Source organism: Mycteria americana, chromosome 5 (assembly GCF_035582795.1).
Source record: "Mycteria americana isolate JAX WOST 10 ecotype Jacksonville Zoo and Gardens chromosome 5, USCA_MyAme_1.0, whole genome shotgun sequence".
NCBI classification, from domain to species: Eukaryota; Metazoa; Chordata; class Aves; order Ciconiiformes; family Ciconiidae; genus Mycteria; species Mycteria americana.
In genome coordinates this window covers 13,052,659-13,076,702 of record NC_134369.1, presented here as the reverse complement: position 1 = coordinate 13,076,702, position 24,044 = coordinate 13,052,659, and the positions used below count along the sequence as shown (strand labels likewise).

The window sequence follows — 24,044 nt, the reverse complement described above, 5'->3', positions numbered from 1 at the left end:
GAAAACAAGCTACATGAATCAAATCTTAGTACAAATGCATGAACAAAGGTCATGTCCCAGGCTGTCCCTTTTACGCTTGTTTATACTAGAAGGTATAGGAGGTATTTGCTGGGGAAAGTTAAAGTTGGAGAGAAGAACCTCGTGCTGTAGGAGTGAGCTGGGCAGTGTTACACGCTTAGGAGGAATGTTGACATCATTTCATACTGTCAAAAGAGCTTTTGGTCCTACTAAAAGAAATAATTTCTGGTTGTTTCTCTTTATGATATTAGTTTTCTCTGCTGCAGTAACTGAGACAATCATTTGTTTTTGTTAAATGAATAGTGTAATTTCAATGGTTTTCACAGTATTAATTTATTTGCTTTATACAGAGTAATAAACTGAGTAACAAGTGGGTAAGAGGTGTTTTCCTAAGACTTTAACTGGTTAGGTTATGTAGATCTATGCAGTTGTCTTTGATAGAAGTGCCACAAAGAGCGTATGAAACAATATTGACATGTCAGTGAAGATAAACCAGAAATATATCTTGGCAATTTGAATCATGGAGTAATTAGGTTAGAAAGGACCTCTGCGGATCATCTGGTCCAGTGCCCTGAAGCATAGCTGTTTTGAAGTTAGATGAGGTAGATTGGGACTTCTCCAATTGAGTTCTGAATATCTCAAAGGACAAGGTCCCACAGCCTTTGTGGACAGACTGTTGCAGACCTTGATGGCCCTTGTGAGTTGTTTTTTTTTCCTTCTGTAAAATAGGAATTTCCTTCACTGCAGCTCATGTCCGTTGACTCTTGACCTTGATGAAAATTATGTTGTTTTCCAGTTATAAAAAGTAGAGTTAGTTTTTAAGGATTACAGTTCACTTTTGCCAGGGAAATTCATTTAATGTCTCAAGTTTTTGATGCTTAGGAAAGGTGGGTAAAGGATGCTATAATAATGTTAAGATTAGTTTCCTAGTATCGAAAATACAATATAGCGTTTAGTGTACCAATGACATTTCTCATTATCGTAAAAAAACCCCATGTTTTGTTTTCTTTGTAAGTGAACTCTTGCAAATCCTTGCCAAATTGTTATTTTGCGGATGTCACTCCATTTAGGTCTCCATACTGTTGGTTTGCTGTTGTATAGGTATGCTGACTGTTGCTGCGGTAATGCATAAACGGTCACTTGAAGCTGTTTTTTTGGAAAGCTGAACTATGACTTGGACAGGCTTGCTTAAGGCTGGGCTTAGTTTTAAAACATAGTTGCCATCTGTTTCTTAGATTATTATATTATGAATTCATACCTTGTTAAAGGTCACTGTAAACTTGCTGCGCTTGGGTTTTTCTGGCTATTTAGATATTCTTCTTTTAAGTAAGTATTTGTTCTGGATGAAGAACATATTTGGTGACTGTAAGAGGCTGATTCCTGAAGCCTGTTTAATGATTTCTTCAACTCTGTTACCTTAAACGGTAGGGTTTTTTCATCCCCCATGCTGTCTTCAGAATACAGTGAGCATGAAACTTTGGAATGCTTTGGTTGATTAGCTGACTACTGTGAAACTGTCTGAATTGCTGGTATTCTATTGATTGCATTACATCATTATAAAGATACTGTAAAACCTAATGGGAGTATTCTAAAACTTAACAAACTATGACTAAATAATGTTCCTTTCTTTTTTTTCCCCCCTCTACAGGCTCATAAGTCAGTGAACTTTGTTTCAACTCTGCTTCAGATCACTATGTCCGAGCAACTGGATTTACCAGTGAGACAGGCAGGCAAGTTTTCAAACCTTTTTTCATTGTATCTACTTTAATGGTGCATACACACAAGTACATATGCAGATACTGTTAAAGAATTCTAATGGTTTTAATCTCAAATACTCAAAAGTTGGGAGTCGCTCGAATTACGGTCGTCATGAACTGTATCTGGCACCACACACTGAATAAGGAAGACAGAAAGAAAAGGTGGCTAGCTCTTCAGTGATTGCTCCCCTTTATCTTTAGTGAATAATGGTCTTTGGGGAAACAGAACGGTTTATGATGCTAGTATGCTTGGTCCAAGGAGGTAATTTAACCTTGTAGTAGTAATGCTAATGTTTCTAAACATTTTAAGTGGACAAAACCAAATTATGTCTTTTGGAACCCTGCTGATTTGCACATGAGCTGTAAGTAAAATTGGATATTGACTATTAGCAACTCCAAACATCACCTTAAAGCCGCTATGATTACTTGATAGAGGTTTCTAATATGGTACTTCAGTGGTTTTTCTGACAGTTCATGAAGTGTGATCTTGATCACTTATTTGGATCTTCCATGTAGTAGACTCTTCTAAGTTGTAGTATAAGCCTAATTTGCGTTTTTATCTTGTTGCTTGGGGATACCATTCAGATGATGACTCTAAAAAGTTACTGCTTAACATTTATAACATGCAAAAAAAGGGGGAGGTTTGAAAACAACCTCTGAAAATTCACCCTCAGTGTAAGCCAATTAAAAACCAAAGCAGTCTGTAGAGAGTGGAAACAACTCATACAATGTGTAGATTACAAACAGTGCATGTTTTGCAAAGCAGTTAATGGCATGATAAATCCCTCTGAGGATGGACTGAAGTCTGCATCACTTCAGTCTTGTAATAGCACATATCTGCTGAGTGTTTCTTACCTTTGCAGACCCTTTCTGAAACCCTTTGGTTTCTGAATCTTCAGAAGGTGCATGTGAAATTTGGGAAGAGAAGGTGCTTTATGGATTTATACGTAGAGTTAGATTAATAGTAATTTTGTTATTAGTTTGTCATTTGAGATTTCCTGTTGCATTTTGTAAGTCCTTTTCTTTCCAAATGCTGTAATCTATATTCTGCCACATAAGCAGTTTGGATTTGGTTGTCAAATGGTAAACACAGGCATTTGTGCCAGCAGCCTGATTGCTACAAAGTGCTGTGGCCCATAACCTTGATAGAAAGGAGCTCTGTTTCTCTTTAGCATTCACTCCTGTATCACAAACTTAATTAGATTTTTTTTTGCTTACAAGGGACATTTTAGATAGTCATTAGTATTGATTAGCTTTTTTAAAATGAAAATACTGAGAAAATAATTATAAAGGATTTTTCAGAAGTGTGTTTCTAAAATGTTCCACAACTATTTATCTGTAGCGCAGATATAAAAACACTAAAAGTATTGCTTTTATGAAAATATATTCTTTATAGAACTAAAAATACAGATATCACAATAGATGGGTAAAAGAGTATCAACCTAGTAAATTAATAGGTTAATAATTTGCATGGTTTATGTGTTTTGATTCTCCTACTCAGAAATGGTCAGTGAATTAGTAATTTCAATCAGTTTTGTTCTAAAATAGATTTGTTCGCAAAACGTGTGTTTGTTTTGTACTTTGAATGGCTATCAGCTGATTTGCCACTTTTGTCTCACAGGGGTTATCTACTTGAAAAATATGATAACCCAGTATTGGCCAGATCGTGAAACTGCACCAGGAGAGATTCCACCTTACTCTATCCCAGAAGAAGATAGACACTGTATCCGTGAAAATATTGTAGAAGCCATTATTCACTCTCCTGAGCTGATTAGGTATGCAGTTTTAACCTGTTTATGAATTGGCTGTGGTTTCTGACTGTTGGGTTTCTTTCTTTTTTTTTTTTGCACAACTAAGATCACCTGCGTGCTAAGCATCATTGTCATACGTTGTGTATCCTAAGCATAGAATTAATGTAGATGGAAAAACAGTTTTCAGCTTGTGCAGCATGTAGAAATTTAAAGTTCCTCAAATGGAGAATATTGAGCAGAAAATACAGAACCTAAACCTTCTGAACAAAACTTGAAATAAGTCTAAGTTTGGGCAATATTAGCTGTTTCAACACCACAAGACTATTATTAAAATAGCTGTAACTTATTTAATCATTGTGCATTTGATTTCTAGAGTACAGCTTACTACTTGCATTCACCATATTATCAAGCATGATTATCCTAGTCGCTGGACTGCAGTTGTGGAGAAAATTGGATTTTATCTTCAGTCTGACAACAGTGCTTGTTGGCTTGGAATTCTTCTTTGTCTTTATCAACTTGTGAAAAACTATGAGTAAGTTTTTTTTCTACCATATAAAACAGAAGAATTAATATAGTTGTGTGTATTTTTTCTATTCTATAGGTATATTGTAACCATGTAGAATTGCGTGTGGGATTGCACAAAGGTGAAAGAAATCTAATTGTAGAAAATATTCTTGGATACTCACTATACAGATGTTGGCTCATACATCTTCTCCACTAAGAAATTACAGAAAAACTGCCTGCATTAGAGGTTTGAGATCAGAAAAAAGAGGGTGTTTTAAAGCCTTAATTTGGTAGGTTTTTTTTATGGATTGATAGCAGTAATAAAGTCTGCTCAAAATCATGACTTTTGCAGAAAATGATTATTTATTTAAACCAGGTTTAGACTCTTAAACAATTTGTACTCTAGGTATCAGTGACAGTAAACATAAAGGTTTCAAAGTGTGAAATCTTGAATGTTAGGAAGTTCAGAATTAGTTACCTGACTTTGGTATGATCATTTTGATAGCCTCATCCAACCCATCATAGGAAATCTTTATCAAAGCCCACTTTCTCCCATATGCAAGGCATTGGGCTAGGATACAGGTGAATGTTGTTTGCTCTGTATGTGGTATTACACTCAGAGCTTTAAAGTTGAGGTTGTGCCTTGAGAAGTTATGGGGAGCTTAGCTGCTGCTGCTGGCATGTTGGAAGCTCATTTGAGCTGGGTCAGAGAAAAGTGCAGTCCTGGAGTCAGGGAGTTGTAGTAGTGGGACTGATGGAATCCCGCTCTTTCCCCCCAGTACTCTTTCAAAGCACTGTCATGCATAACACTTTTGTTTCAGGTACTTGATTTAAAACATTGCATTGAAAAATTGCACTCTCTAATTCCATTAATTTTACGTAAATTAGTGTAAAACAGGTGAATGTCAGTTTCTCAAAAGTCCTTTTTTACAGAAATGCTATAAAGACCTTTGTAATCCCATGTTGGATTTTTTTCAGTGGCTGAAGGTTACAAGTCCTGCTAGGAAAGGAAAATAAACTAATTTCTCACTTACTTTTCAATTTAAACATCTTTAACCAAATATACAGCAGAGATCTGAGATACACTACCAGTGAACACTTCATGTTTTATATTATGATTATAGCAATCCTTGTTTAGGGAAGAATTTTGATATGAGCACAGTATTTCATGATTAACTAAGGTAACAGGTGTGTTCATAATCTTAGTTGATCAAACACTTTAGCTGAGGCCAGCAACTGCTCATAGTTGTTTAGCTTTCCAGTGAAGTCAACAAGGGTCGGTTTCACAAATCATGTAGGAATATGCACATTTCATTGTGTAACAATATGGGTGCAAGCAGGTCTCAGTCAAATTTGTTAAATTACTTATGCCAGGTTTTTTTGGGGAAAAATCTGCATAATGTTGTGCCTTTGATCAAGTTTTTACTGCTTGAGTTGTAGGAATATTTAGCTATTAACTTTTTTTTTCCTTATTGTGGAAGGTAAATATCTTGGGGCTTTTCAACATTATTTTTTTTTCTCCAAATCCAGCCAGCAAGATAAATGGCTGCTCTTTGCATAGTCTTTTTTTTTTGTCTTTTTCAATTGTGTCTTTTGCAGAAATTAGAAACTGAGTTTTCCTGAGCAACATTTAATCCTTATATTTAGGTTTCTATTTCAGAAAATACATGGAAACTATATTATTGAACAGGATTTTGGAGCTCAGTGTTCTGTAGTAGTTTTTACAGAATGTGCCATCTGGCAGCAGATTGAGTAGACTTTATCTTATATTTCTGCAAATTGGCACTGTTTAAGAGGTTGAGCACTGATATTTAATATTAGTGAAAAGTCTACCAAAAATGTATTTAAAAAACCCCCAACAAACAAAACCAAACCAAAATCCAATCCCCCAACCCAAAAATCTCCCACAAGAGTCCAAGAGTATTATAGTATTAATTGCTTAATGAAAAAAATAAAGCTGTACAGTCTTAAAGTGATATTTTACTTCATTCTTATTGTCATCACCAGTATGGACAAGATCCTATTCTGCTGTGATAACTCTTGAGTCAATAAGGACTTTCTTCTTTGTAAGTTAAAAGCTGGGGGGAAGATTTCAACATACACCTTCCTTTCTTTTCAGCAATTTTGAAGTGTTTTGAGAAATGAAATGGAGCCTTGTTTTCAGCATAGGCAAACTGGTGGACTGTCACCAGCATGGGAAGGTCTGAGGCACTATTTCAAGGGGGGTTGCAATCGAAGCCTGCTCAGAGTCCGCCACATAGCCTTGAAGCCTACGTTCTCTATCAAATTGTTAGATTTGGGCAAATTAAATGGTAAAATGTGAGAGACATCAATGGTAAACTGAGAGACTCCACAATTTACTTTCTTCAATGTCAGTTAAGTAGTCTAGTTTCTGGAAATATTTTGATAAATTGTGAACTCTGATAAATGTCTTTCTGGAATTTTACTGACTAGCCCAGCATCTGCCATTCTTGGCAGTAAATGTGTGCCTTTTGCTTGCAGTTTTTGTAGTGCTCTGATTGCTTTTCACCATAGTAATGGTGTGGCCAAACATGATGTAGTATTCAAAGTGAATAAGTTGGCAGGAGCGCATTACCAGCAGAAAACTAATGTGGATATATAGTGGAGTAATGGACGCTCAGCGGTTTTCTAACTTGCCTTTTAACCATAATGTTGTCTGGCTATAGCTTTATTTCAAATTCTGTAACAAGAAATGGCTAGGGTTTTGGTTTTTTTTTTTTAAATCATATGTTGTTATGAAATGTATTATAATCTACTTGTGTCTACACTGGGGAAAGGTGGACTTTTTTAAAATCCAAAAGCTACCTGAAAGATCTACAAAACTGGTTTGTTCTTAATCTAAAGGTACAAGAAACCAGAGGAGCGGAGTCCTTTGATAGCTGCAATGCAACATTTTCTACCAGTTCTGAAGGATAGTTTCATTCAGCTCTTGAGTGATCCATCTGATCAGTCTGTCCTCATCCAGAAACAGATCTTCAAAATATTTTATGCCCTTGTCCAGGTAAAAAGTAAACTTTGTATATACTCAATAAGTAATTTAATTTAAAGCATTATGCTTTTCCTTAAAATAGTAAATGACAGAAATATTAACAATATTAGATTACATCTGAATCATCTCCCCTACTACTCAACTGTGGTACGATTCACAGGTTTTTGGTATGCTTGATTGTGCTGTGCTTTTACTTTTGTACAGTGGTATTCCTGGTTGTCATTAGATAGAACTTATGCATGCCATCCTCTAAGAGGGTTTGCTAGAAAACTGATTAGAAAATCAGTTAGAAAACTGAAAATCAGTTTTCTAATGACAGATTGTAGAGGCCAGCCTACATAGAATTACCAATGTAAATGCAGAAGTTTGGAATTAAACTGTTAATATGCTGTTAATTGCTTCAGCTATTAGTGTAACATCCATTTAAGTAGCATCTTAGGATTGCATAAGCAGAATGAATTGGAGTAAAGACCTCTAGCACCTTTGAGGATATTGAGGATATAGACTAGGTTGTGTTAAGTTCTTTTGCCTGGTTTTTGGAGTAATTTGTTAATTTTTCGTGGTAGCTAAGTGTCAACAAAGATTTGAAAGATCTGAAGTTCAAACTGTGAAAGTAACATTATTTTCAAATTGCTTTATAATATATTTATTTTGCCTTTTTTTTTCCTAAATAAGTACACATTACCTTTGGAGTTGATAAATCAGCAAAACCTGACTGAATGGATAGAAATCCTGAAGACTGTTGTTGATAGAGATGTACCAGCTGTAAGTGGCTTTTGGCTATTTAGGTCTTCAAGTTTAAATATTTTTCATTCATTAGAATGTTTAAAAGTTTAACTTTTTATTTCTGCATTCTTTTTTCTCAATAGATGCCAAAAAAAAATTCTTAAGCTAAATAGGGTGTTTTAAACAGACAAGACAAATTTTGAAAATACGTAGCTTGTATGGGAGTTCTGTTGTTTTCAAATTATAGCACAACTTATTTTGGCTTCTTGTTTCAAGAATTTGTTGACCATTTATGCAGCATATATCATGGGATTTATTTTTAGGTATGCTGTACTTTATACTTCTATTAAGCTAGGAGTGCAAATAGCAGGTTACAAGCAAAATATGCTATATAGTTGTTCAAAATACATATAATTTGAACTCTTTGTGAATAGTTGGTAAATAATCTTTTTTTCTCTCCCCTCCCCCCTCTCCCCAGGAAACCCTTCAAGTTGATGAAGATGACAGACCTGAGTTGCCTTGGTGGAAATGCAAGAAGTGGGCTTTGCATATCTTAGCTAGACTTTTTGAGAGGTATTTTCTCTTTGTTGTTTTTTGGCATTTCTTTTTTTAAAAAAAAAAAAACCAAAAAACCAAACAACTACTCAAGTCAATAATATGACTGCACCCTTGAATTTGCATACTTGCTTCTAATTCTAGGTATGGAAGTCCTGGTAATGTTTCCAAGGAGTACAATGAGTTTGCTGAAGTGTTCCTGAAGGCATTTGCTGTTGGTGTTCAGCAAGTAAGAAACACTGAATGTGGGGTGTATTAGGATAAGTTTAGAGTTAGTAATGATTTCTTATTTCATTATTTTCTGAAAAGGCTTCTTGCTCTTCTTCACAGCTGGGTTTTTTTAAGCACATGGGCATGGAAAGCACTGACGTCTGTGGGTCAAAAGAAAAGAATGATTAAAAAAATTATTAATTTGCCATGTAGGAAAATCCACTGAAAATAGCCTATGCAGCATTGATAATCTCTAAATAGAGTAAATGCTCTCATATAACAAGCCCTCAGATGAGCTTCAGATAAATGCTATCAATTCTTCTCTTTCTGGAAGAGATAGGTATAATATTTATGTGGTGTAGTTGACCTTCTTACCTACCCTTTTAAGTCTGACGATATAATTCTTCTTTGACTCAAAGTTAGTAAATACTAAACTTTCTAGCCTTCTGTAAAAGACTGATCAAGCAGAGGCTCGTGTACAAACAGGTAAGTCTGGTCACTTTGCACTCATCGCCCTGTCTGGGGGTTGCCACTTCTACAAAGCATCTTCTGAACTATAGCAGTTTCTAAGCTGATGTATTAATGTTATGCCAAGCTATCCTTGATTTACTTTACTGGAGTAACTTAATGATTCAGATAGTCCTACCGTGTGGCAGGAACCTACAGGTTTTCATGAAGGGACAGAATGGATGGGGCAGAACTTGTCATCTGCCTCTCTTATAGTGCATGTGTTTAAAGTCAGTAATTTGAATTTTTTGAACTAGCAGGAAAATTCCCATGAATATTGGGAAATTTTTGGATCTGATTTTCAGCTCCTGGCTGTACTGCTGACTTCTGTTCTTTTGAAACAAGTTTATTTATTAAAAAAATTCAAGTAGTTTTTATAAAATTTCCTTGTATTGGCTCATAAATCTGATTATATTAAGGTCATTAGGTTGTAAATGTAAATAGACTATTAATTTATGAAAATCTCAGGGAGTGGAATGTTTTCTTCAAAACCTTTATTTTAATCAGGAGAACAGTTCTTAGGTCAGTTTCCGTTTTCTTAGTTTTCATTCCTAATGAAATTACAATTATTTACAGGAGTTTAAAAGAGGGAAAGTAGGGAAAGTATCTCCTAAATACATGTTTTTTGAAGGTCATCCAAAATATTGAAAGGGAAAAGGACATTTGTCACATGGAGTGTTAGGAAATATATCCCAACATTCTACTCAGACAAATGGAGTCAGTGTCACCTTCTGAGGTACTCATCTGTCACCTGTAGATGACATCAGACAGATAATTACTATGTGTTCTTTAAGACCTTACTGGTTGCTTTGCACTTCCAAGATAAAATGAAGCTCTGACAAAAGACTATATGGGCAAAAGAGGTCTTTGAAGAGATAAATTTAAACAGTTCAAGAAAATACTTGGTGTTTTTTCTTTACATTTTCTTTGCATCAAATTTGATCCTTACCGTTATTACATCCAGGAAACACCAAGAATTCAAGTCTTTAAAGAAAATTGCTAAAAAGCAAGACTTTAAAATGCTTACAGTTTCTTCCTATACAATAATGTAACTAGTTTAGAAATACAGATTATTTTTAAGGTGCTGTCCTCTTATTTCTGTGCAGAACATAAATCTTGGATGTATACTCAAGGAATTGAATCCTTCAGATAAATGTTATGGAAGATTTTTGAACAGGATGTATTTCTTTACAAAAATTGGAAATTCATGAAATACTGAAGAATACAAATTCTGATAGTATGCTTCACTGAGTTCTCTTTACTCTCCAAAGTGCACCCTTTTACTAAAGGAGTAATAGATAAAGATATGGTATGGGATTACAGATTGTTCAAGTATAAACTTGAAACATACTGCTAATATTATTCTCATAATTACTTCTCATCGATTATTCTTTTTATCTTTTTGTCATGTGCATGTCACCGCCACCGACAAAAAAAAATCCAGTACATTCAGCATTAGTTCTAGCTAAACTTTCTTAAGCTTGGTCAAAACAGGCTGAACTGCCTAGCTGGAATACCTTGATTCTTATCCCTTGTGTTAGCAGCTGTTTTGCTCAAGACATTTCTCATTTTGAAACACCTGGTGAGCCAGAACTAAGCCCTGGCTGAACACTACTGCCTGGTTATTCCTTGGCACAGTTGCAGAATTTTCTTTATTTGCCCTGGAGCCTCTGTCCCACATCCTGCTTTTCCTCACTGCAATTCTTAAACCTTTTCTTAATCTTTTTAATTTATTTACTTATTGCATCTGAATCATGAAACTGCTTAGATTTGTGAAAAGAGAGGGCCAAAACATTTGTCCTAAGAGTGTGGCTGCTTTGTTAGGCCTCAGCTTTGTCTTCATTTCCAAAGACTATTGCCCATCCCTTCATTGACTATTGATGAATTTAGGCTTTTCTGTGTGCTGTCCTGTTACATTGGAGAATATCTCTTTCTCAAAAAGACACATCTTCAGATCCTTCTAAAATTCAAATACACCAGCAAACTGGACCTTCTTGTATAAGCTTTTCCACAGAGAAGATTGTATTACTATATGTTAAGTTCTAGTTTGCTGAAGACGCAGGATTACTACTTTTGTCTAGAACAGAGAACTCCTAATTTATATTTTTTAAATCTTTCCTGAGCTGTCACCATGGCGTGATTTAGGCCATGGAGCCTGTCTCAGATCCACGCATTATAAAAGTTCACTATATGCTGTTAATACAATGATGGTCGTTTCTTTGTTGCTTGTGTTGAAATTTATAAAGGAAGCCAGTCTTTAGAATGTCATATACTCTGTGTAAAACCACAAGAAATCTCAGTCTTTGTTAGTTTCCCAATTACTTCTGGAAAGACTGTATTTAAGGCATACCATCAAGGAAGTAAAATATGTTGCAGAGTTGTTTACATGTTTAATCAATTTTGTTACCAGTTTGTTAGACTTTTTAATGATTAACATTCTTCTTAATTGTTATAACTTCAAGAAGCATGTTAGTCTTACCATGTACTCAATGTTTTACTGATTTTGGAAGTTACAAACATCTGTCACTTAAGGTATTGTTTTTGCAGAGAATCATTTTCTCTTTTAGTTCACAAGAGACTGAAAAGGAATTTTGACATGTATTCTTTCATAATCCTTGAAACAGCTGCAAGTCTGAACATTTGTTCTCTTTTCCTTTCCTATCCTAAGTCAATATCTAATGCCACCAAAGCCTTGTATTCAGGTGAGGGTAACAACCGTTAATTTCTTTAAGTCCAGGAGGCTTTTAAACATGAGCAGTTAAACTTTGACTGACAATGCATCTAGAGCATTATATTTAGCATTTTGAATATAAAACCATTTGTAAAGCTATAAATTTCATGGGGAATGAATGCATCCTCTTTAAACTCAAGTGTGAGGCATCTCCTTTGGGGGAAATGCCTCAGTGCTTGTGTAATAAATGTTATCGATGGAATTACTTTTCAAAATAATGAATCTCATTTTCCCAAAATGTTTTCTTGGTGATATTACAGCTTGATAGATATCTTTTCAGTTCCTTCAGGTTTGGATTTTTTTAAACGTTGTTTTATGTGAAGAATTAAATGAAACCCTGGAAATGGGATTTGTCATTTCTCTTTAGTTGGTGCTGCTGCTCTTGAAGGTGCAGTGTTACCACTGACCTGGATTGGGCTACAATGAAACCCCCTCGCATTACTAATACCAAACTTTCCAGTGAGCTGGAATTTAATTACTAGTAATCGTCCCATGTCCATTTCATGTCCTTATTTGTGGAGAGCCACGGACTTTAACAAACATAAATCCCTGTGAATAGTTCTGAATGCCACCTCAGGAGAAGAATTGAGGCCAGAAAGCCAAGGGGAAAGGCTGGTTCATCATTCTTCATATGCATACATTCTTCATACAGCATCATTGCTGTAAGGCTGCCCATAGGCAAGGATCAGTAGACTGCGTAAGTGTAGAGTATTTTACCAATCTAGTGTCTGGGGATGAATTTCTCCCCCCAGAGTGGCAAGATGGAATAATAAACCTCAGAGGGACAGGTCCCCTGGGCTATGTTGGTGATGAATTAGCATGTATGTTTTGTCTTATTACAGGATTGTATTTTTAAAAGATATGCAGCACCTCATATGAGCTGCAAATTGTCTTATAAAATTAACAATGGCATTTAGTAGAAGGATTAGTTAGTACCCATTTTAGTCTAGTGAATAAAGAGGGGGGTTTTTGTTGGATTTAGAGGGGTTCTTATGTAGGATTGTGAGGGAGGGTAGAATTCTTCTGGTTAAAATGGTCTGTGCTCAATATAAGCTGTTGACGAGATCTGATTTTTCTAGGTGTTGCTGAAGGTGTTGTATCAATACAAGGAAAAGCAGTACATGGCTCCTAGAGTTCTGCAGCAAACACTGAATTACATCAATCAAGGAGTGTCACATGCAGTCACCTGGAAGAATCTGAAACCTCATATTCAAGTAAACCATTTTTGGGGTTTAATACTTAGATGATTCGGCAGTACCTTAGTCAGTCTGTTGTATGGTGTTTCTAGCCTTGCTAGAATTCAAGTTTTAGGGGCTTCTGTTATAAATTGCTGGTGGAAAGAGTTCAAGCCTGTTTGGTGAAGGTTACCTTGATACACAAGCAAAGCTAGCTAATTGGTTTTTTTGCTGTCAGTCCTTTGTGCTTTAATATATTAAGGATTACAGTGTAACACAGCAACACAACAAATTTGGAGATGGTGTTAGCTACTGAATTTATGGCATTGAATGATCTCCACATACCATTATCCAAAGCAAATCTAGTAGCTTGCGCTGTGTTGTAGCTCTACCTTAAATTAAAAGATCTCTTTTTTGCAAGGTAGCACATAAAATCCAGTATGTCCAAATAGTTTTAGAATGTTGCCATTTTATATGAAAAGTGACAGGATGGACAAAATCTGTTGAATACAGGACAGAATATAGAGATTGATTTAGTAGTGCTAGCCTGTTTTCAACTTTTTTTTTTATTGCAGGGAATTATCCAAGATGTTATTTTTCCATTGATGTGCTATACAGATGCTGATGAAGAGCTTTGGCAAGAAGATCCATATGAATATATTCGCATGAAATTTGGTGAGAATTTGAAATCTTCTCATGTTAAAATATGACTTCACACAAAGACGGGAATTTTTTTTTTTTTTAAATAGATATGGCTTTAATCTTTAAAAGAAAGAGAAAAACAGTTTGTATTATCCAAATAATATAACTTCATATAGTTTTCTTTTGGAAATACTGGTGGAAATAACAGATAACATATGAGAGTCAACACACAGTGTTTCTGCACTTGAAAAGGTAGCTAAGTTTGACAGTTACAAAGTTTTTGTTCTAAGTCAAACAGTCCAGGTCTTGCTAACAATTATTACATAAATTTAATGTTATTAAAAGTTTATGCTTTACAACAGCTAATATTTCAGGCCCTGGAGTTTTTAACAATCTTAAGGAATTTCACACGTGGCACAGTTCAGAACACATTTACCATAATGGTAAATGAAACATTATGAAGTAAGCCTAGCATTCCAGACTTGTCTAATTTCATCTCCTGTGGCTTGCTACTTTGTTGTTGGGGTTTACTCTAAGTCTATGCAGTCCTTTCAGGCTGGGGAAGACAGAAGATACTTCAGACTTCCTGAACAAAATCTTCCCTCCACTAGGACTTTTATGTGGCTAGAACAAGGAACCTTGATGGGTTTGGGAGTTTTCTTATCTCTCAGGTCAGAGGCAGACCTGTAAACAGTACAGGTATTATACAAGGCTCTGATAATCCTCTTCTGCAGAGAAATAAGAAACTGAGCATTTTTAACTCAATAGTGTGCTTGCCTGTACAGCAAATAACATATAAGTCAAAAATTGACCGCTGTGTCTGCTTCTGTTACAAAAGATTTATCTTAAAAATAAGGAAGACATACATTTCAAATCAGACATGTAGAGCCAGTGATCATGAAAAAGGTGAGACATATGTATTGGGAATCTCCAACCATGTGTTACTGTTGTTTGGTCTTGCAATATCTGTAGTAAGAAAGCATGATTAACCACCTGGAAAAAAAGGAAAATTGTTGCTCTTTTGTTTCATATTAAATTATTAGATTACATTAGGATCATGAACTGTGTAGTAAAGGACCAAAACTTATAGGTGTTATATGTTTACTTAATTAGATGTATTTGAAGACTTCATTTCTCCAACAACTGCTGCTCAGACGTTATTGTTTACATCATGTAGTAAAAGGAAAGAGGTAAGCTATTCAAGGATTTTACTTAAATACGTTAGCCAGGTTTAGTTTATAGTCTCCATTTGCTGGAACAACTACTAATAAGAGTTTTACTTTTCTGCTCTCTGTCATATAGTACACTAAAATTTATCATTTCTCTCCAATTTATTTTGCACTGGTCTATTTATGATTTTTGTATTTGCCAATTCCCCTAGGACCTATCTATGAAGAATGTTGTGTGTTTATAACAAAGACATAAAACATTATCCAAATTCCAGACTTGGAGCAGATAATTAGTGATTTAAGCATTTCAGAGCATGGAGAATGGTACCCGAGATGATTGATTGAAATACTTTGACTAACCTTACATGTAATATAGGTCTTGCAGAAGACAATGGGCTTTTGTTATCAGATCCTTACGGAGCCAAATGCTGACCCTCGTAAGAAAGATGGTGCTTTACATATGATCGGTTCTTTGGCTGAAATTCTCTTAAAAGTAAGTATAACAAATCTGGTGGTTCTTTTAGTTCTTTTTTTTTCCTCCTTTCCTTTCTTTAACATATAGTGTCACATATAGTGTCACATATAGTGTCACATATAGTGTCACATATAGTGTCACAATGAGAATAGCTCTTTGAATTTACAAGTTTTTGAATCACTGCCAGTTTTTTTAAAGCTGTTGAACTTAATTGTTTTGGTTTTGTTGTCAGCTTAATTACACAAGCTTTATTAGGTCATGTTCAAGTTCAGATTATTGGTTTAAGTTCCTTTAAGTTCTCTGCTTCTAGTAAGAATTGCTACACCATTTCCTGTGCTACACTTAACTACATTCCATTTTTTTGTGGAAGGAAGGAAAAAAAATCCATCCAGTGAGAGGCTGTTGATGTAATGAGATCTTTTCTGTGTATAGAAGAGAGGAAATAAAGTGCAGTTAGCAACCTTGATCAATTAGAATGGTAGCCAAAGAGATGCAGGGCATGGACCTGTATTTGGACAACAGCTCTGAGAAGTTTCCCTGACCGCCTTTGCTTTTGATAAGAGTAATGTACTGCCAAACAAAAGGTGTCTCTAGGAGTCAAAAAATGACAGGAAAAAAGTGTCACTATTTTGTCTGAAAATTATAAAAGTCCATGTAGGATCCAAGTTTAATTACTAATATGGGATTTCATTGTTGCTTAATGGAGTTTAATAAAGGGGGAAGTTAAAAGTCTGAGTGTTTTGTTATGCTGTTGATGCTTTTATATATGACATTTTTTTACTTGATTAGAAATGCATTTTATATAAAAGTTTTAAACTGATGTGTTTCTATTCATATTCTGACAGAAGAAAATATATAAAGATCAGATGGAATATATGTTGCAGAATCATGTGTTCCCTCTCTTCAGCAGTGAGCTGGGTTACATGAGAGCACGGGTAAGAAAGTGTAAGATTTACTGTTAAGATACACTGTTCCAACTGAAGAGTTCGGGAATATTCTTTAAATTTTTCCCTCTAAAAATGCACTCCTTTCTGCACTTTTTCTGTAATAAATTGTACACTTATTTCAGAGATCAGTATCAACCTTTATGTGTGATTATAGATAGCTACTGTGTAGTTTTAAAATGGCTGCAGAGTTGTGTGCATAGTTTTCCATCTGTGTCTGGTGGTATGGTCTATCTGTGTTTTGCATTTAGACTGTACTGCTCACACAAAACCTGTGGCCAAAGATGAACTTGAGATCATAGTACTGGTCTAGTGATGTCTGAAAGACAAGCCTCCCACTGGCCAGCCTCCACACTCTCAAACATCTGTTAAGAAGTTTTACAGTATCTTTATTCAACAGTATCTTTACTTCAGATATAATAATCCTGTTAGTAGGTTTTGTAACTCTGAATTTGTTAAATTTCTTTTTTTTCAGGCTTGTTGGGTTCTTCATTATTTTTGTGAAGTCAAATTTAAGAGTGACCAGAATCTCCAGACAGCCTTAGAACTCACAAGACGGTGTCTGATAGATGATAGGGAAATGCCTGTGAAAGTGGAAGCTGCAATAGCACTTCAAGTTCTGATCAGTAATCAAGAGAAAGGTAGCCCTCTTTTCTTAAAGCTACAGCAAGCTTTAATGGAATAGGCATTAACATTGCAATGTTCAGGGAGACTTGTTCTCCTCTTTCCTGATGTTAATTTACTTCTTGCAATTGTAATTTGTAATCACTTATTGTAATTTTCCAGCTGGGAAAAAATACGTTTTTTATAAATAACATTATCACAATTTCATGGTACAATAAATCCAGGTTTACAGCACCTAATTGCTGAATCAGAAATCCAGTGGCAGTACAAGTATATCTGTCTCAGCATACATTCACTCATGTTAAAATTTATTTCTTTTAAAAAGTTGTCTTTATCCTGGTGGACTTTACATTGCTTAGTATTCCTGAAGCTGGCATAAAAGCCACAAATGTAAATTCTATATCAAATACTTTGGCTAATTTGACAAAAATGTGTATATACCCATTCCTGTTCAATTAAAATCTGCATTGATAAGTAATCTTGCATCCCATAAAGACTGTAGAACTCTGGTTTTCATACTTCAGTTGTGATCCTCTTGGTATACATTTTTGTTAAATTGTTCTGAATGTTAGTATTGCTATAATGATTTATACTGCACATGTTTTTGGCATATTAATGTCAAAGCACTAAATATTAGTAAAATATATATGGAGTTTCTTTTACTGATACTGTAGTTTTGTAAGAATGTCAATTCAAGTATTTTCACTTGTTTTACAGCTAAAGAATATATTACTCCATTTATTAGACCTGTAATGCAAGCTTTACTTCATATTATAAGAGAGACTGAAAATGATGACCTTACTAATGTGATTCAGAAGATGATCTGTGAATATAGTGAAGAAGTTACCCCAATTGCAGTAGAAATGACACAGCATTTGGTAAGACTTTCTAGTGACTTCAGGAGATGTTTATTATGTGAGAGGTTGGTATTTAAAATTAAGATAGTTGTCCATCAATCAGTAGGTGTTGTTACTCCAATCTGCTTAAGTGCATTGATACAAGTAATTTTCATCTACATTTAGACTGGTTTTTCTCAAAGGTGGCTTCATAACTTGAACTTAAATGGAAATTTCTAAGAACGATTGTAGAAATGTTTGAGAAATCTTTGTGTGTATTTTCTCCTGGTGGTGTTAATAATGAATTTTGGTAGGACATTTTAGGTAGTCTCTACAATGTGACTTAGGTTTTCTGTTCTAAAATGGGAAATTAAAGAGCAGGTTTTTAATAAAAAGTTTGGTGTGAAAATGATGTTATGTTTTATGGAATGTGAAAATAAAATTGAATCTGCAGGAGAAATTCGGAGCCCGAATGGCCGTATCTAGCAAGTTGTACTAATGTTGTACTTTGTACAAGTACAGTACCAATGTACAAGTTGTACTAAAGTGGTACTTTCAAAAGCAGAGGTCAGCTCAGTGCTTCCCTATTAAAGGCCCTTGCCTTGGAGTTAAAACTCTAAATTGTTTGCATGTCCTCTCTGGGAGTGCCTGCAAAGTGGTCCAGTCTAGTTCAGCTGCCAATTAAACCTTTTGTGTCAGAAAAACGTACCGTGGGAAATCTATTCTTTTGCATGGAAAGTAATGTCATTTATATCTTTTTATTCATGAGTGGATAAAGGATGACAGCTTAGATGGCTTAACATTCACATTTTATCAATCTTGTAAACAAACTCTGGAATGGAGCAGTCACCTTCTGATATTCATACACGTTTTCTTAGCAGAAGTCCTCCTTAAATTGTGTGGAATACCAGCTTGCACAATTGTTCTTCATCTCCAAGCATGTCCTCATTAAATGACACATTTATGGGTTGTTTTGTTATTACATGCAGGCAATGACATTTAACCAGGTGATCCAGACTGGACCAGATGAAGAGGGCAGTGATGACAAAGCAGTGACAGCAATGGGAATCTTGAATACTATTGATACACTTCTCAGTGTAGTTGAAGATCACAAGGAAGTAAGTCAAAATTACTTTAAAGCTAATATGTATTGTCTAAGACACTGAAAGTCTTTTGTAGTTCCAGTGTTCCTGACATTGTTATCTGAAAAACTGTCCTTTCAGCCAAAAATATCTTAAAACAGAAAACAGTGAAGTACTTATCATGCAACAAAGTTGTAACACAGTGGGTCACATTTCTAACACAATATGTGTAGTAATAGAGAATAAATGTTGTGGGTTTTTTGGGTGTTTTTTTGGGGGGTTTTTTTGTTTTTTTGTTTGTTTGTTTTTGTTTTGTTTTTGTTTTAAATTTCACTTTTCTGGAACAGCAAATACTTCCTGCAATTTCCATTGCTTACCCCTTTGATATATACATTTACTTATTGTGTTTTAATGGGACTGAACTGTTGCATAGGGTTACTGTCAGGCTTTTGTTTTTAAAGGATACCCTATAATGGGATTCTTCCAATATTCAAAGAATATTCCAAAACCACCTCACATTAAAAGCTATCTTACAAATCCTTAGCTAGGACACATTTAGTCCTCTAAAATGTGAGAAATTTTGAATTGTTTTTGGAAGACTATATTGTATAAATAGAAACTGCTTTGAGTAATTTTATTTTTAAATGTGTTTAATTTAAACTCCCAAGTATTGAAAACATTCATAACTCCTTTTCCCAGATTACGCAGCAGCTGGAAGGGATCTGTTTGCAAGTGATTGGAACAGTTTTGCAGCAGCATGTATTAGGTATCTGTACTTTTGTTGGCGTATTTTTTTTACATGTATGGGATTGGCATTAAATTTACCTAGATTCTGTTTCTTTTAGAGTTCTATGAGGAGATCTTTTCCTTGGCGCATAGTCTGACCTGTCAGCAAGTTTCTGCACAAATGTGGCAGCTTCTTCCTCTTGTTTTTGAAGTCTTTCAGCAGGATGGCTTTGATTATTTTACTGGTAAGTAATATAAATAATTCAGAAAGCCAAATGGTTTCATATATGTAATTTCAACCATACAATGAATTGCATCTTGATTGAAATGTTAGGAGAACAGTGAAGTGAGGGTATGCTTGAAGTATTTTATTCTGCTGTTGCTGCAACCAGACTTGTTTTGCTAAGGCATCTATGACTAGACGCACGCTTATCTTGACAAACATCAAGCAAGAACTGTAATTAACTTATTAATACATAGATTTCAACCTGATTTTAACAGCTTGTCCAATAAAACATGCAACCATTATCTAACTGTGATCATTCATCTTTTAATACAGACATGATGCCTCTCTTGCATAATTACATTACTGTTGATACAGATACACTTCTGTCAGACACAAAATATCTTGAAATGATCTACAGTATGTGCAAGAAAGTAAGTAGATTCCTTTGAGATAACAAAACCTGTGATCTCTGAAGTAATACACTGTTAAACTGGGTACTTTTTTCCACAACAGCAGACTGTGAAAATGAAGAATTTTGATATCTGCTCTTAAAGCATTATGCTATTTAATATCCTCTGTGATTCCACAAATTATTAAGTTATTGCAGAGAAATTTAAAGAGTCTGCATCAAATTTCAGGTATATGCTTTTGCTAAAAGGGAAAAATAAATCATACATAACAAAAGCAGATTAAACCCAGGTTTTTGTGCATGTGTGTTTTGTGTAATACACTTTGTGCTTATGGGCATGCAAAACACGCATACGCATATTGCAAAAGGTAGATGGTTTCTTTTATCTGAGATTTGTAGCCTCGCTATGGCTAGGATACCACATACCATATGTATGCTAAAGGTCTTAAATTTATTAGCTAAAACAAGTGAAGTAGGGATGGAAAGTAGAGGGATAGGAATAGGAAGTTATTTTCTCAAGTTCACGCCAAGTCAGTGATGAAAGCTGGGAGCAGAATGCAGTTGTCCTGACTCAGTCCAGTCACTTTTGGGCAGTGTTTCTGTATTTAATGTAGCTTCTCAGCTCCTGTGTACTATAGGTAGCTGTCAACTGGGCTTTCTTTATCCAATCAATATGTAGAATACAAAGCTTTCCAGAATGTTAGCCCTATGTGAGGAAATGAATACTTCCTTATAAGATGGTTTTAATGTTTTATAATCTCTAATAGTAATCTGTGGGGATTTCAGTTTTCCACTTCTGGATATCATGTGTTGTGTCTATATAAGAACTATGGTGAACTGTCAGCTGCCCTGCCCGTGGCATTTCCGGAGTAATTCTTTTGAAGGTGTTTAAATATTATAGTGAATAACTCTTTTCAGCCTGTATTTGAAAACAAGCTGCAACCAGGCTGATTGTAAATACTTGAACATTTTATATATATAAAAAAGAAAATAAGCCTGTTATAACCTCTTAGTGATTAGTGTTTTATTAGCTGAGCACAGTGAATCTTTAATACAGAAGTTTTAGGTATCGTGTAGTCTCCCACTGGATATCCCAAATTCGTAAATATAATTTTTACAAAATTCAGTACATGAATGCATAACAAATTTTTGGTTTGTGTATGGAAATAAACCTTTGCAAAATGACAGCTGACACTTATACAGTTACTGTTGTAAGCTCTGTGTCCACAGAGTTATTGAATATTTGTACACGTAGATCAGTTTTACCGGCATTCAGCAATGTTTCAGTTTCTAGTTGTGATACTGAGCCATTGCTGTAGATTTGGCTGCTTCACTGATGGATGTTTATGCTAGCATTGTAATAGAATGGGTAAATTTATATCAGCTTTTTAAAGCAAAACAGTATAGAGAAAATACTTCTTGAGGGATATCATCAACAGTAATTGTTATTTTTCAGGTCCTTACAGGAGTTGCTGGAGAAGATGCAGAATGTCATGCAGCAAAGCTGTTAGAAGTAATTATTCTTCAGTGTAAAGGGCGTGGCATTGATCAGGTTGGTAACAACTTTGGTTGCTATAACTAATACTTTAAAAAGATTTTATTCTCAAGTATGAATTGATTATGTATTAACATGAGTTCAGTTCTGAGAAGTTTATATAGTGTGACTAATAATCCTGTCTTCTACTTCAGTGTTATTCAGTTAACAGTACTGCAGAGATAGTTATTGCACACTTTGTCTCCAGAATTTAGGACACACTGCAAAACTCATGTGTTTTTGTGAATCTGGAACAGTACTGTTTTAGGAGCATCTTGGTTCTAAAAGTTGATTAATTATATTATAAGTTAATTCTAGTGAATATTTCATGAAAATTATTCAATCTGTCAAGTTAATAGCCTTGAAATAAATAAGAATGAAAATGAAGTTCCTAGAATCCCAATTAATGTCATAGAGGAGTCAGGGACTTCATTATGCACATATGGAAGTTGGAATTTGAGAGATGAATTGGTGTGCTTCCGCTGTGTGCATGACAAGCACTGTATAATAGCTGTTTAAACACTTTTTGCATGCTTTTTAATACTTGTGGGTATGGTCCCTGGAAACTTGAATTTTTAATTTATTTGAAAGAAAATCGTCTATAGCAAATTTTTTTTCTCCAGTGTGGCATCTCTGAAGAGACTACTCCTTTGAATAGCTGTTTTCTTGGAATGTTAGTAATATCTCTTGACTTTGTTGTGGATATTAAAAAAAGACTAAGTGGATTTTTCTGGACTTCCTAGTGTACACATTTCCTCTATTTTTCATTTTTAAAACACAAGATTATAGAACCAGGAATTACATCCACTGTGCATGATGTCACAAAATTGATGTGCTCAGAGTAGATTAAATACTTTTCACCTTTTCATTTCATCTTTGTATATGACTTCTGCTGGCAATTAAAAATTATTCCCATTTTATGCCCTCTGTATTTATGCACCAGACTGGTTTTATGCCATTTCTCAACTTTATTGTGAAATACAGAACTACAAAATTTATTTTTGATCACTAAATTTGTAATGGTTCTCACTCTTCAGTGCATACCCTTATTTGTGGAAGCTGCATTAGAGAGATTGACCAGAGAAGTGAAAACAAGTGAACTGCGAACAATGTGCCTCCAGGTTGCCATAGCTGCTTTGTATTACAATCCTCATTTACTATTAAATACGTTGGAAAATCTTCGTTTTCCCAATAATGTGGAGCCTGTCACTAATCACTTCATAACACAGTGGCTTAATGACGTGGACTGTTTCTTGGGGTAAGTGTTTCTAATTTTGAGGATTATTCTCTGTGATACACCTCTTACGTTACCTGCTTGTAAATCATAACAAAACTTGCAACTTTTTTACTCTCTTGTTTTGTAGACTTCATGATAGAAAGATGTGTGTGCTTGGCTTGTGTGCTCTTATTGATCTGGAGCAAATACCACAGGTTTTAAATCAAGTTGCTGGCCAGATCCTGCCAGCTTTTATCCTTTTATTTAATGGATTGAAAAGAGCATATGCCTGTCATGCAGAGCATGAAAATGACAGTGATGATGATGATGAAGCTGAAGAAGATGAGGAAACAGGTATGGAAAATGAAACATCTCTGTTACTTAGTATTTTTCTTTTTTTCTGATGGAGATGCTGAATTCCTTTGTGGAATTCTTCAGAGTTCCTGAATTCCAAAAATCAAAAGCTGTGGTAGAACACTGGACATCTTTTAACGACTTTCAAGTATATCTGACTTCCCAGTTCCTCTTAAAAACTAACTTCCTAGGCTGAGTCTCTTCAAAGTGACATCAGGCTAGCTTTTGTGTGTGGATGCTGTCATTACTGAAAGGAATTATTACTGGAGCATGTTGCCCATTAGAGTGAGGGGTAAGAGTTAGGAGGAGGAGTTTCCAGGAATCTTTCTAATCCATTGTACAGTTTGGACTATATATTACAAACTGTCCCATAAGCTGCTGGTGTTTTAGCTGTGTGTTGAAAATGACAGTTCTTGTGATCCCTCCCCCCCCCCCCGACTAATGTGATCTCAACTTCATCAGCCTTTATAGACCTTCTTCTTCGTACAGTCATTTCACAAACTTTCACATCGTTTGCCATCATCTTTATATGAAGTTCAAAATTACCTACAACTTCCCTGTACTTCTTTCTTCCACCCTTCTCTATACTCTGCTTAAGCTTATCTTTCCATCATCAGTCTGGTGTCTTTGTGAGTGATTTTTTGGAACAGTTTTCCACACTGAAAGGAATACCTGTTGGTTTTCATCTATCTACCTAAAGCCCAGTTTCTTTTTGATCTCTGCTGTTGAATTCTGGACTTTCTGGACTATTGTCATTATACATCATTCATACTATTACATTTTTTATTTCTCAAGCATTCTTTTCAAACAGCCCTTTTGAATGTGCCTTTGAAAGTGTTTTCATCAAATTATTTAAACTTTCT

General features: G+C 35.0%; 1 protein-coding gene and 1 non-coding gene across 2 annotated transcripts in view; both read left to right on the top strand.

The window, feature by feature from the left end:
* The window catches only part of IPO7 (importin 7), a 38,160-nt gene that overhangs the window by 7,907 nt on the left and 6,209 nt on the right, over positions 1–24,044 (top strand). The window contains exons 2-22 of the mRNA XM_075502169.1: positions 1,667–1,748; positions 3,397–3,550; positions 3,900–4,058; positions 6,896–7,052; positions 7,716–7,805; positions 8,245–8,339; positions 8,466–8,550; positions 12,849–12,983; positions 13,520–13,619; positions 14,700–14,776; positions 15,132–15,248; positions 16,076–16,165; positions 16,650–16,815; positions 17,516–17,676; positions 18,624–18,752; positions 19,416–19,482; positions 19,562–19,687; positions 20,002–20,099; positions 21,534–21,629; positions 22,649–22,869; positions 22,976–23,181. Coding sequence (XP_075358284.1) covers positions 1,667–1,748; positions 3,397–3,550; positions 3,900–4,058; positions 6,896–7,052; positions 7,716–7,805; positions 8,245–8,339; positions 8,466–8,550; positions 12,849–12,983; positions 13,520–13,619; positions 14,700–14,776; positions 15,132–15,248; positions 16,076–16,165; positions 16,650–16,815; positions 17,516–17,676; positions 18,624–18,752; positions 19,416–19,482; positions 19,562–19,687; positions 20,002–20,099; positions 21,534–21,629; positions 22,649–22,869; positions 22,976–23,181 — 2,611 coding nt within the window. The remainder of the gene's footprint in view (positions 1–1,666; positions 1,749–3,396; positions 3,551–3,899; positions 4,059–6,895; positions 7,053–7,715; positions 7,806–8,244; positions 8,340–8,465; positions 8,551–12,848; positions 12,984–13,519; positions 13,620–14,699; positions 14,777–15,131; positions 15,249–16,075; positions 16,166–16,649; positions 16,816–17,515; positions 17,677–18,623; positions 18,753–19,415; positions 19,483–19,561; positions 19,688–20,001; positions 20,100–21,533; positions 21,630–22,648; positions 22,870–22,975; positions 23,182–24,044) is intronic.
* Positions 16,360–16,541, top strand: LOC142410845 (small nucleolar RNA SNORA23). The gene has a single exon (XR_012776049.1). It is a non-coding gene; the product is annotated as a small nucleolar RNA SNORA23 (small nucleolar RNA).